The 12891-nt window shown below is 52.2% G+C and overlaps 4 protein-coding genes across 4 annotated transcripts; 1 reads left to right on the forward strand and 3 right to left on the reverse strand.

Moving 5' to 3' along the window:
• On the reverse strand, positions 1-4833 carry PtrM4_085080 (uncharacterized protein; the record flags this gene model as incomplete). The annotated part of the gene is made up of 5 exons (XM_066106658.1): positions 1-270; positions 324-1745; positions 1815-3175; positions 3217-3568; positions 3637-4833. 5 exons carry the CDS (start codon positions 4831-4833, stop codon positions 1-3), a joined length of 4602 nt encoding a protein of 1533 aa, XP_065963596.1.
• Positions 4834-6527: 1694 nt separating this feature from the next.
• PtrM4_085090 (Kinetochor-Ybp2 domain containing protein) lies at positions 6528-8528 on the reverse strand (the record flags this gene model as incomplete). The annotated part of the gene is made up of 1 exon (XM_001940217.1): positions 6528-8528. One exon carries the CDS (start codon positions 8526-8528, stop codon positions 6528-6530), a length of 2001 nt encoding a protein of 666 aa, XP_001940252.1.
• Positions 8529-8809: 281 nt separating this feature from the next.
• PtrM4_085100 (LSM1, Small nuclear ribonucleoprotein (snRNP) protein) lies at positions 8810-9212 on the forward strand (the record flags this gene model as incomplete). The annotated part of the gene is made up of 3 exons (XM_066106659.1): positions 8810-8920; positions 8980-9112; positions 9166-9212. The coding sequence occupies 3 exons, from the start codon at positions 8810-8812 to the stop codon at positions 9210-9212; spliced, it is 291 nt and encodes a 96-aa protein (XP_065963597.1).
• A 1141-nt stretch (positions 9213-10353) lies between these two features.
• Positions 10354-12368, reverse strand: PtrM4_085110 (Cyclin; the record flags this gene model as incomplete). The annotated part of the gene is made up of 4 exons (XM_066106660.1): positions 10354-10590; positions 10640-11407; positions 11519-12205; positions 12357-12368. The coding sequence occupies 4 exons, from the start codon at positions 12366-12368 to the stop codon at positions 10354-10356; spliced, it is 1704 nt and encodes a 567-aa protein (XP_065963598.1).
• Positions 12369-12891: the final 523 nt, after the last annotated feature.

Consider the following 12891-nt stretch of genomic DNA (forward strand, 5'->3'; position numbering starts at 1 on the left):
CTACTTGGTGCCTTCAAGGTTGCTGAGCTCGGTGCTCTCGGTCGTGGGCTTGGTGTTGCGATCACGGTTGACCCACCCTTGCACTCGGAGGTTGAGCTCGTTAGAGTTGATGAGGTTCTCTATCGCGGCGTTGCAACCTGCCTTTGTCATAGAGTCTGCTGGGTTGTCGCGACCGTCGATCCATCTGATATCCATGAGTTCGCTGCGCTCGTAGGCTTCGCGCATTGCCATGATGTCAATCATAAGGCGTTTCTCCTTGGTGGTGCCGAGCTTGACAAGGCAATCGTATAGCGATCGCGAGTCGGTGCATACCACGATGGGACCTTAGGTAAGTTGAGTCGTTCCATGACCATATCAATGGTGCCGCCGATCGCGACTGCGATATCTACGCCGTGCGCCATCGCGTAGATCTCGGAGGCGAGGACGCTCCTGGTGATCCGCTTGCATTTGACTGAGGACCAGTGGACGATGTTGCCACGTATCCCGAAGTTTGTGTCGCTTGAGGTGACTTCATTGCCGAGTACGATGACGAATCCCATCTGGGAGCTCATATCCTTGTTGTTGGCAAAGGACGCGTCGACTAGGGTAAACAGCTTGAGGTTGCGTATGTCCAGAGGTACGTAGGTCAACCCATGGCAGAGGTTCTTCTTTTGCCATTCGATGCGTTTGTTTAACTTGGATATTTCTTCTTTTGTAGGCTCACTCGCTTGCGCAGCAGCGGCGAGGTCGAAGCTTGCTTCGGGTTGACAGATTGTCGCGATGTAAGCGCCACGTGCGCGTTGTTGAATGTACGTCTTCTTGTCAGTTGCGATCTCCAGTTTCTCACCTTGTTTCTTTTGGCGTAGTGTGATCACGCCGTCTGTTGTGAGACTAACGACGCACCCGTTAAAGTCGATAGGGTTGTTAGTAGTAAGAAACTGCTTCTCTTTGGCGCTGAAGCGCAGCTCCTTGCTCTCCTTATTGGCAAACACGTCATCGGACAGACCGAGCGTGTCATCAGTTTGCATGCCGACAATACCAAAGCCTAACGCCGTTGGCTTGGTGATTAAGAGGCACGGGTCATAGGTTGATGTTTCCATCCCGAGTGTCGTGGTATGGTGTTTGAAGTAGGTTGACCACCAGTACGCTCCTGCCTCGGCGATGCCGTACAGCGGCTTCACGACCACCATGATGGTGCCTTTGGGGTAGACATTGCGGAGTTGCGTGGGAAGATCCGCGATGATCGTGCGCTGGAGATGGTCATCGGCTTGCGTGTACGCCTGCGTGATATCTCGAAGCCATAGCGTCATGCCCATTTGAAGCAGTGAGGGTGCAAGCGCGATAATAATGCGCTGACTGGCGCGCTGGATCGTCGGGCTTTGTGTGAGCACAATCCGTTTTCCATCATCGGCATAACCCTGAACAACGAGGCGCGATTTCTCGTACGGCTTAGTGGTAGTTTTGCCTTTGACCTCGTTGACAATCCGTGACTTAAAGACGCGGATGCCACCATGGCGCTGAGGGTCATACTCCTCGAAGCGGAACACTCCGCGAGTGATCAGCGCGTCAATCTCTGCCTTGGTGGATAGTTCGAATGGTTCGCCTAGGGTTGTGATCTTGCCAGTGGCACGCAGCTTCTTGGACAGCACTAAGTCGTCCTCCTCGCGTTGCGTGAGGTTGACGTCGTTGGTCTCGATGGGAGCTGGTTTTGGCTTGTTTTTGGAGCCTTTGGGGCGACCGCGCTTTCGTGGAGGTGGAACTTCTGTCTCTGGGATAAACTCGTCATCGTCCGCATCCCCGCAATTGTCGTTGTCGTCGTCGTCGCGCGGGATAACGGTGGAGTTGTTGCGGTGGTATGGCTGCACCGATGTGACTCGAAATGTCGCCTGCCTGCCGTCGACGTCGACAATCGCGGCGGTTAGGTCGTCGTTCATGGCGATGAGGGTATGGGGACCAGTCCAACCGCGGTTCTCGCGCCAAACCTTTACGCTGCTCTGGATCGGGAGCTGAAGCGTTTCAATGACGTTCGGTCCGTTGCGTGTCGCAAGTGCGTCGTTCACCTGGCGTTTTGCTTTGATCTTGCGGACCTCCGCCATCGCGTTCTTTATCGCTTTCGCGCGCGCGCTGATGGATGGTGATGGCGGCGATGTCTTGGATAGGCGGGGGTAGGTGCCAAAGACGAGGAGAGTAGGCACAAGGCCATCTGGACCAGCAGTGTCGTTGACGGCTTTCACAGCCATCTGGAGGAGGTGTTCAGATGACGTGTCGCTGTCTATGTCGGCGGAGATGACTTCGAAGGCACGGCGGATGGCCGCATGGTACCGCTCCACCTTGCCGATGGAGTTATGCGCCTCGACAGGCACCTCGTCAACCTCGATGGCCATTGTCTTTGCATTGTTGACAAACTCCTCGCTCGCAAAGTTCTTGCCAGCGTCGGTGGCTATGACATCAGGCGGACCAACGTACATATCGATCCACATGGCGCGGAGTGTGTCCCATGTTGTGCTTGCTTTCATGTCGGTGAGAAAGCGCGCTGCTTGGAAGGCAGTTGCTTCGTCAATAGCATGAAGTACTGGCCTCTGATTAATGTACATCACGTCGACGATAAGTCGATAGTTGAAGTTGATATCGTCGCGGAGGGTAAACCGAAATCGTCCTGGCGCCTTGCCAGTAATCTGACATTGGTGACAGAACTTGTTGATCTTTTCGATGGTCGCCGCATCGACTTCGTCATAACCTGCTCTCGCGAGGACCTTGTAGAGTCGTCCCGCAGCTGGATGACCAAAGCGCCGATGGAGTTGCGCAAGCTCTACCTCGGTGAGGTAGTGCGTCGCGGTCTCTTGGTCGTCGAGCAGGAGCCATGGGTGTCCCCATTTGCGCACAATGGGGTACTCCCGTGACTCGTGTACAAGCACGTTGTCAACATTGTTGAGGTAGATCCCGTGGCGGTCCATGTCTGCAAGGCACAGCAAGAAAGGCGTGTTGGTCGGCATCACCGCAAAAAGTATAACGCCGAGCGGGGTTTTGACCTTCACCTCGCCAAGTGAGAGACACTCTGGGTTATCTCCAAATCGAATTCGGTGGCGACCTGCCGTGGACTCATTGATCGTGGCCGATGGCTGGAGGCGTTGCAGTGCCATGACCTGGGTCTTTCCTGCAGTGGAGACTCCGGCCGCGCCGGTGTCGGGCATGATGCCTTGGAAACAGTGAGCACCATATCGGTGATCGAAGGTGAACATGTGGGTGCCTCCTTTGCAGTCTCCGACGCGTATGGGTCGATCCCAGTGATCGCGTGGGTCGCCGCGGCGTCGTTGAGGTTGATGGTGAGCGCTTGCCCGTCGATGGTTCCGCAAGCAGCGGTGTTGAATTGTTCATGTTGGAAGTACGCATCGAGGTCATCAACGCGGTTGCCGTCGTCGTCCTCTGCCTCGTCATGAAGCTCGATGCCTTCGAATCCGGCGAGGAACACGTCGTAGTCGTCATCGAGATCGTGGTTTTGGACATAAGTCTTGAAGCGTTGGTGCGACTCATTGCGCTCCTCGTGTGAATGTCGCGTTGACCAGCATCCTTGTTTGCCGCACACATAGCACTTTTTATCGTGCGAGCGGCGGGGAGGGTATCGCGGTCGTGACAGCGTCGGTCCGCGGTTGAAGCGACCGGTGCCATAGCCTCGGGTCTGTCGCGAGGTTCGTCGTTTCGGTTGTATCGTCGGTTTGTGTAGAAGATGTCATCGTCTGTCTGTTCATTGTCATAGTTGAACTGCGTTCGAGCATGCGGGTGACAGCGTTGCCAGTTACCGACGGCGTTGCGGAGCTCTGAAGCGACTGCTTCAAAGGTCGACGCAGGTCGGATCAGGACTGCGCTGCAGGCTTCGACACCCTGGCATGCTGACACAAGTTGTCCGGTGAGGCTTGACTCGCTGAGTCCATTCTGCTGAGCCATCGCTTGGTACAGCTTGTGGAGCTTGTCGATGAGCAAGTCAAGGCATTGCGCAATTGTCTTGTCAGGATTACTTGCGATGACGTCCTTTAGCATAATGGTGCGCCATTCGTTCAAGAACAACTGGTAGTTCTCGGTAGTGTGGAAGTAGGCGCCCAGTTTCGCGATGATGTCTTCGTATCCAAGGTCAAGTGGAGCGATAGATTGGTAGTAGTAAGTTGACGCTTTGCCAGTAAGCATAGTGGAGATGGCTAGCTTGTAGCGGTCAGTTTGGCCAGGTTGAATGCCGACTTTGGCGCAAAGCTCTCGAAAGATGACCAGTTTGTGACTGAGCACGTCATACTTGTCACCACTGAACTTATCGTTGTTATTGTACAGCTTCGCGAGGTTTGTGAGTGCTGTCACGTTGAGTTGAGCTGGCGACGGTGAGTACTGTGCTTGTGGGTATCCTGTTGGTGGCTGCGGAGGGTTAGGGTAACTGTAGTTGCTGTTTGTGAGCTGTCGACACTTGAAACCGTCGACGAGTCGCATAAGCTCAAGCTCGTCGTCAGGCCATATCGGGCACGACGAGAGATGGAGGAGGTTGTACAGTTGCGTTATTACTGTGTCACGACTGTTGATCTGGATGTAAATCCCTCGGTGTCGGAGCAATTCCTTGACTGCTTTCCGGAGCCGCACGTCGACCGCACTTATGATATCTTGAGTCCAATCCTCGAAGGACTTTTGGAACTCCTGGAGGATGAAGAGGTCGAACTGTCCATCGTCTTCAACTTGGACGACCCAATCGAGGACGACAGTGTTCAGTTTGTCGGTGTTTATGACTGTGTCGGTCGGGTCGAGTTCCGCGTTGACATACTCACTCTTGTGCATCTCGGAGTACCACGATCGGTACTTGACGCTCTTGTATGGTGCCATGGTGCTGAAGTCAGTCGATTGTTTGCTGTTAGTTGCAGGCGTTGTCAGTTGTTTTTGTGCGTGGTTGACGCAGATCTTTTCGTTCAAGATCTCCTTCAGGACTGTCGGCGAAAGCGCTACCTTGATAGGTAGTCTCTGCGGGCGGTGCTGTACTTCGCACTCCTTGCTACTGTGAGGTAGGAGGAGTCGCTTCTTGGCCAAGACTACACAGCAAAAGAGCTGATGGGTCTCCTTGTCAGATATCTAGCCGATCTGTGGTGTAGCAACCACTGATCAGTGTTGATACGGCTAAGGTATCGGAATCACCTTCGTTGCAACGAGTTGAAATGATTGTGATTGTTCTTGTTGTTCTATGGAGGTGGAGGGAGGTCGGCAGTAAGGCAGCAGCCAGAGCTCGGACCACACGGCTTAGTCAGCCGTGTAATCCAAGCTCGTGCATGCAGCAACCAGCTGCCTTATCTACCGCAGGTTCGATTCCCAACACCAGAAAAGTCGCACACATGGCTTGTTCCCATTTCTATTTTTTGACACTCCATCATCTACTAAGTTATTGAATTTTTGAGTTCAGAAAGCTCTAGAGATATAAATAAGAAGAAAGAGGAAAGAGAGAAAGAAAGGGTCAAATAAGGTTTAATTACCGTATCCTAGCCCTTGGTAATCGGTATCTGTGCGCTTTGACTTCTCCCCAGCCAACATTGCCATGACTGGTACAGGGTTTAGTATCAAAGAAAGTCTTTATGAGTAAAAACGTGGAAGAAAGCCGTGCCATACGGTATTCAGAAACAGTTTTATGTTATGATTTAGCAATTCTAAGATCCAAGGACCATGGGATTTTGGTGAAGAAAATTTGAAAGTAGGCTCATACCAACGCCAGCGTGTAGTTTTTCATTGACTTTCAGTTTGCAGTTTTATGCCACCACCCAAACCCCAGAGCTCGGCAAAGAATCATACTTCGATTTGTTGGTCATTTTAGTTTCAGCACCAGAAAGTCCGCAGCCATTTCTCGTAGCACTCTTTTTTTTCGGAACAGGAAAAATTCTTGGAGCCTGCTAACAAGCAGCGTATTTTGGAAGAAAGAAAGTGGTACAAAAGTTGGTCAATTAGTAACTCAAGAGAACGGCAGAGACATCTAAGACAAGGAGATGACCTGTTTAGAAGGGCACATCGGAGTGATCCACGATGTTTTTAATCGCAAGAAAAGAGAGTTGTGTGGGTGTGGGTGTGTAAAGCAGGGAAGAAGTAGAACAGCAGAAGACAGATATACGCTTGATCTGCTCGTTTGCGGCAGCTCAGAACATGAACGATACAATCATGGTGTTTTGAGAAAGACACATGGACCGTCAATTTCGGATTTCAGACCGCCGAGTGGGAAAGAACAATGATTTCATTTCCCCGCCGCGCAGACACCCACTTATGTCTGGGGCCACCATCACCTTTGATACCATGAAGTCGCTCTTTGGAAGGTCCGAGCGGCAGATGAAAAAAGGGCACACAGGGGTACAAACATGCTTGAATCATCAGCCGTTTGACATGCGTTTGCGACTTCACAGGCAGCGGTCACGCAACCACAGTAGTGACATCATTGCATACTGATCTACAAAATCTACAGAAAAGCAAATATGTAATTACGGATCAGTCCATTATCGGTCTGAATATGTCATTACCATAGAAATGTAATGTACAATTTAGAAGGTTTACATCTTCTTCATATCACCCTCAACCCAATCGATAACCTTCTCCAGCAACGCAACATCAGCCTTGGCTTGTTCTAGCGCCTCCTTGCCCTCGACCACAAGCGAACCTCCACCCGAAGCTAGCTCCTTCTGAAATCGCGATGCCACCTGCTTCAGCACATCCAAGTAATGCGACTGAATGCCGTGGTTCTTGTCTAGATCCTTGATACCCAGCGTATGGTGAAGATGTTTAGCCTGAAGCAACAGGTAATAGAAGTTGAGGGCTGCGACATAGAAGCCCAACTCTTGGCGGAACTGCATCCAGGAATCTTCTAGGTTGGTGCTGTCGGCATAAGTCTTTGACAGATCGGGCCATAGGAAGGGAGCAACTGTGGAAATTGCGACCGGGGTTGCGAATATGTTTGTTTCTTCATGTTCGTCATCTCCCGATTGTACCCGAGGGCCGTTGGCTTCCAAAGTCTCGCCTTTTAGCCACGACACCGCACTTGCTTTCAGGTTCTCGTAGGGACAATGCTCCAGCGTATCACGGATGAATGTCAAGCGAACGAGATCATGTGGATGAGAGCGCAAAACGGTGGTTGTGAGGTAATGCGCATGGCCTCGTAAACTCGGCGACGGCGAGTTTGCCGAAATTAGTGAGATCGTCTGCAGATATTGGGCAAACGACTCGTCATCTTTGGGCTCTCCCACGTTGTTATTCTCAAGCGCAATCAGACCAAAACTAAGGACCGTGTCAAGTAACGGCTCCGGCTCCATGCCGACAGTTTGAGGTCCTAGCTTTCCGATAAAGTTGCTTAGTATGGTTGCGTGTTCCGGGAAGATGGAAATTGATGACGACACATCCTGCTTGGCTGAAGCATATAGTTCTTGTTTAACGTTTTGAGCGGCAATGAGTAGCAAGGCACCCGTTCGTGAAAGTGGGATGTCTGCTGCCGTAGCTGGTGGCTCATCCTCCGTCCCGGGAATACCTCGCTTTTCGTCCTCAGAATCCATTACAGTACGCAACAGATCCTCGTAATTCAACCCAAGGTCATCTGTCAAGGCTAAGATTTGTCCAAGTATCGCGACTCTTGAAGTCAAATCCTCGTCGTTGGCGAAGCGATCTGCATATTTCTGATAGTTTGGTTTATTGGGTATCCGACCAGGTTCATACTTCTCCATCAGCCTGCTCGCCCATGATAGACCTGGCACATCGTCGTCTGATGTCAAAGAAAGTACATAGTCTTCGAGAATATGCGTGAGGAAGGACTGTAATAGGCGATTGACCAATTCCGTCTCTTCGCTACTGGGCGTATCGCTCTGTGCTTCCGGGTCTGGCTCTGACTGGTTAGTGTTTGTTCGTAGTAGTATGCCGCTACTCCGTCTTGATGGCAAATGTGGCCTCTTAGTGCCGGACAGCGTTTTGACGAATTTAACGGCCGACAACGTGAGGTCTTCGATATGCGTGTTGGCCCTGTTGTAGGCGAGCAGGACGGCTTGTAGACTGGTAGAGAGGAATCGGCTTGGATATTTGGTCTTAACACGTCGATGTAAGGTCGCCAGTATATTTAGAAGTACTTCGAACTTCAGTACGGCAAGTGGTGGGACGATGGTGGCCTGGAAAGCAGGACTTGTGCTTGATTCACCAACTCCAACCTCTGGTACTTTTAGCGTACTTTCGCTTTCGTCCTCTTCGTCCGTAGTTTCCCGGGGTTCTTCAAACTCCAGTATTCGCAGTGCTTCCGTCACCTTGAGAATGCATTCTCTGGGGTTGCCCTTGGCAGCAATGTCCTGCAGACACTCCTCCGACAAGGGCAGCAATGGAAGCAGCAGATGTATCAGGTCCCAGCCAATTGTAGATGTGAGTTCGGCATCTTGAAGGACCTGGTGTAGGACTGGAAGGTTCTCCTCGGAGAGATTGTACTCGATAATGGTAAGATAGGTGATGGGATCCGTGACCGGTGGGCGTGAGGCTAGAAGCGGATGTTGATCCTTTTGGGCAGGATCCGGGGCACTGGCCATGACTCGTTCTCTTCAATGGATGCTGTAGTGCAGTTGTGGTGACTGCCAAGTAGCCAGGTGAGATTGGGTGGTATAACGTGTGTCTAAAGTGATGTTAAGACAGTAGATGTCAGGCAGTGAGTGTACCTGGAAATGTTGGATGGGGCTGGGCCCTGACGCAATGCCTGCCGGATTCGCATACTAGCCCCCGCTTCTGCCAAGACATTCACTCTTGCCAAATCCACCGCGACACGATTCGCGCAGCTCCGAGTATCGCCAATCGCAGCGACACTTTGCCCGCCATGGAAGAAAAAGAAGAAACCAACGAGCCTCTCGATCTTGTGCGCCTCTGCATTGACGAAGTTGTCATTGTGAAATTGCGCGGTGACCGTGAGCTAAAAGGAAGGCTCCATGTAAGTCTACGCGAAGCTCAGCTACCTGCAAGAGAAGGGGGACTAACGAATCGACGCAGGCATACGACTCGCATTGTAACCTCGTTCTTGGAGACGTTGAAGAAACGATATACATGGCCGAAGAGGAAGACGACGACCAGGAGCCCCGTGTACGGACAGTCAAGAAGCAGAGTGAGATGCTGTTTGTAAGAGGTATGCTGAGTACACGGTGCTTGGGAGAGAAGGCAAGGCTGACAGTACTATAGGCGATTCAGTAGTCCTCATTGCACCGGCAGAAGGAACTTCGCAATAATAGTGCCGTATAATTACTGGCCGAAGCAGAGTATGAGGCATGGGCAAAGACACACTTGGCGCACGGCATCAGCTGCCGTAATAAGGCAACGACCGGAACACAGACGCTATTGAGATACCCGAATATGGAAGCACCTGGGTGCACTCCTTGGAGGTTACAAGCATGACCAGGAGAATCGGTAGGCTGCATGCTGGGAAGCATATACCTCGTGTGAAAGCACTGGAGCAAGTCACTTGGTTCGCGTGTTACCTTGTTCAAAGAGATTCCCACAAATGCAAACACTCGTCTTTCAAAATGCACAATTCCATCTCAGAACTTACCCTACAAGCCGCGCGGTTGGTTGATTTCTGTCACTCATCACAATCACAAGGACAAAAAACACATTCTTGAAGATGCAAGTATTAAGCGCTTTTCATGACTACTGAAAGGTCAAGATTACGAGCTCATCGTGCCGCCGTGAAACGCAGATAAGAAACCCATCATGCACATAGTGCGATACCGTGACTAAACTCCTGTGCGTCCAAGACCCACCGATTGCCGAAACCCGACCATGAGAAGTGACCAAGGAGAAAAGAAAGAAAAAAAGACGGCCACCGAATGACGGTGTGCCACGTGAGTTAGAGAATTAAGCTAATAGATGGGAGTGAGTGTTCATGACCTCGTTTCATCGTGATAGGGTCCGCAGACGCTGTCCAATGCAAGAAAATACAGTCGAAGTGAAGTTGGTCCGTTGCGCTCCTTCACCCGTCCATGAGAGGGGAGGATGCAGCAAACGGTAGGGTGTGGGATGAGAGGGTCGAACGAGCCGTTGACGGCCATGGAAAAGACTTAGGCCGGATAACCATAAACACCATGCGCCGGATGTCCGAACGAAGGTTGGACCGAAGAAGACTGATGTTGAGCGTGTTCTAAAAAGCCGCCAAAGCGCCGTGTGTCGGAGAACAATAAGCAAGAATGAAGGAGATTCCGGTGGTGGCCATGCTGATGCTGGGGTTGAGCCGTAGCCGGCCGGTGGACATGGACTGCTGTGGCCTTTGCTGACGGGTGTTGGTGGACCATCTCGATGAGATGCGATGTCACACGACCCCTATGAGCCTTGTTAGAACGCAGTCAAGTCAGAACCACATGCAGACAAGTGTATTCACTTTCGCCTCCAGGTTTGACTCGCAGTGCTGTCCCTCGACAAGAAAGGCAGCGAGAAGCCCTTTGAAATCTCCGTCTCGACAAAGACGGAAGCACGCTTGTAACGCTTGTCTGTGTACTTCTCATACACAGCAGCATGGTGCTTCTGAGGGTTCTCACAGCACTCGAGGATGACCGAGATGAGCTTTCGGAGCTGACCCAGTGTGTATCCTGAGTAATGGACGTGCGCTTGCGACTAGGACGAGTTAGTGTGGTCAAGAGTAAAAAAGCAAATATCGACGTACCCAGTCACCCTTCTTCAGCATGAGGCGGGCGAGGCAGTGAGCACCGGCCGAGAGGAAGCTTGGGGCACAACCCACGAAGCGCTCATCCATGACGGTAATCTCCAAGAAGTACTTGGACAAAGTACGAGTCTCCAGGTCATAGTCGTCCGCTTTGCTGATGCGGCGAAGGAAGCTCATTGGACCGGGCCATCCAAGCTCGAACTGAAGCATGCTAAGCATGAAACGCTCTGCCTTGAGGACCTCGTCGGCAGTGTACGCACCGTCGACCATGTAGACAATCTCCTGGACCGACGGGCAGTTGATCTCTTCATACTTGGCAGCAACGAAAAGGGCAGTGGCGCCAACTAGTTGCAGCTTGCCAAGTGAGACCACCTTGCATGACAGGAAGCGGTCAACGTAGTTGACGGCGAGGAAAAGCGTCTCAGGTAGTAGAGTGAAGCGGTTGTGTACCTGAACGAGCCAATCCATGAGGACTGATCGCATCGACCACTGGATCTCAGCCTGGTGGTCCATGTATGTGGCGTTGGGCTTCATCTTCTCTTCGAGAGCATGCATATACTCGAAGATCTCATCGCCATACTCAGCAACCATGGATGTGTCCCACTGCTCATCCTCAATGTCTTCAGCGGAGCGGTTTGCCTCGACAAATATCCTAGCAGCTTCCAGCTCGCGTAGTGTCTTTGCGGTGACCCTCGGCGCAAGGACGGGGTTGACGCCGCCAGTTGTGTTGTCGCCGCGTGACCGACCGGTGGTGGTGAAGCCTTCTGTCTCATAGTATGTATCGGTCTCGTCATCCTCCTCGTCCCAGTACTCGTCTTGGTCATGGCCAGTGAGATCGTTGGCTTTGGCGAGCTCCTCGTTGCGCTCTTCTTCAAGAACGCGTGCCTGCTCTTCAAGAGCATCGAGATACTCGTGCCTGTCCTGCGCCCCGTTCTTCGACTCGACCTTGTCCTCCTTTTCAGGGATAGTCACGGACTCTTGGGACTGTGCTGAGGCACGGTCCATTTTGGGAAATGAAGATGGCTGGGTCTGGCCAGGGAGGGCCTGTCGCGAAGATGCAGGCGCAACTACCGTATCGACAGTTTTTGACTGGGTCTCTTGGAACACGGCGGTGGAGGATTTCTTGGAGAGAACTTTGCGGGCATTGGCTGCGGGCAGGCTAGCGTCGACGGTGATGTGCTTTGGTACCGAGGACACGACCTCACTGGTCTCGATTGTTGTGTTCGCCTTGGAGATGATGTTCGCCATAGGACGCTGCGCTGGTTTCAAAAGCGCGTTAGACTTTGTGACGTCCTTGACAGAGACTACAGCGGTATCCTTCAAAATCTCAAGTCCCTTCTTCTTGCCATTGACCTGCGTGTCATCCTTTGCTACGGGCTGGCGCGTAGTGTTGCTAACGTCACCGAAGACGGTTCGCTTGGCTGCGGCCGCCTTGACGCCTCCGACTTGCGCCATGGCCGACAGTGCTGGTGTTGACTTGTTGCGCGAGTGCAGAGTTTTGCCGGCGGGCAACTGGGGTTGCGCGTTCTCGTCGCGTATGCGGAGAGCCCGCAGAGGGCGTTGCGGCTGTAGGAAAAGTCTGTCAGCAACCATGGCAAGGAAGGAGCGGAGTCCCGTGCAGCTGAAATAGAGCTGAAGACAACGGCCGCGCGTAGCAAGTACAACGTGACGACGCTGACAGGCCAGGTAAAGGCGCAGGAGGAGTTTGTAAGCTTACCTTTGCATCCATTATGCGGTTAGTGTGTTGATTAAAGACAATAGTCTTGGGATGTATGTTGTGATGAGTGACCGTTGCAAGAGACGTTGTGTGCGATAGGGGGCAGCAGGGGACTGAGCGCTACAAAACAGTGGCCGATATAAAGAAACTATCCATCTAAGTTGGCGGCGATGAGATAGACGGAGGCGAGGTCGTCGAATGGCACGAAGAGGGGTGTTGTCGACAACAGCTTGGAATATATACGGAGCTTCGAGCGCGATGTTTTGATTGTTAGTAAATACAGCTAGCCCGAGCTTCCGTCCAGGATGCCGGCACGAGCCCAGCGACGGCCTAAGCGACGGGCGCTCGGGTCGCTCCTGACGTCGCGTCATATCCGAGGCTCGACGCGGGACCCCAACATCACCAGGAATCCATCTCTTTAATGCGCCGCACCGCATGTTTGCTTTGCACAGATGCAAACTTGTCGACATGATCGCAATGCACTCAAAAGCGCCCCGTGTGGATTTTAGCATGTCCCTACAGCTACATGTGCACT

The sequence above is a fragment of the Pyrenophora tritici-repentis genome, chromosome 3, assembly GCF_003171515.1.
Source record: "Pyrenophora tritici-repentis strain M4 chromosome 3, whole genome shotgun sequence".
Lineage (NCBI taxonomy): Eukaryota > Fungi > Ascomycota > Dothideomycetes > Pleosporales > Pleosporaceae > Pyrenophora > Pyrenophora tritici-repentis.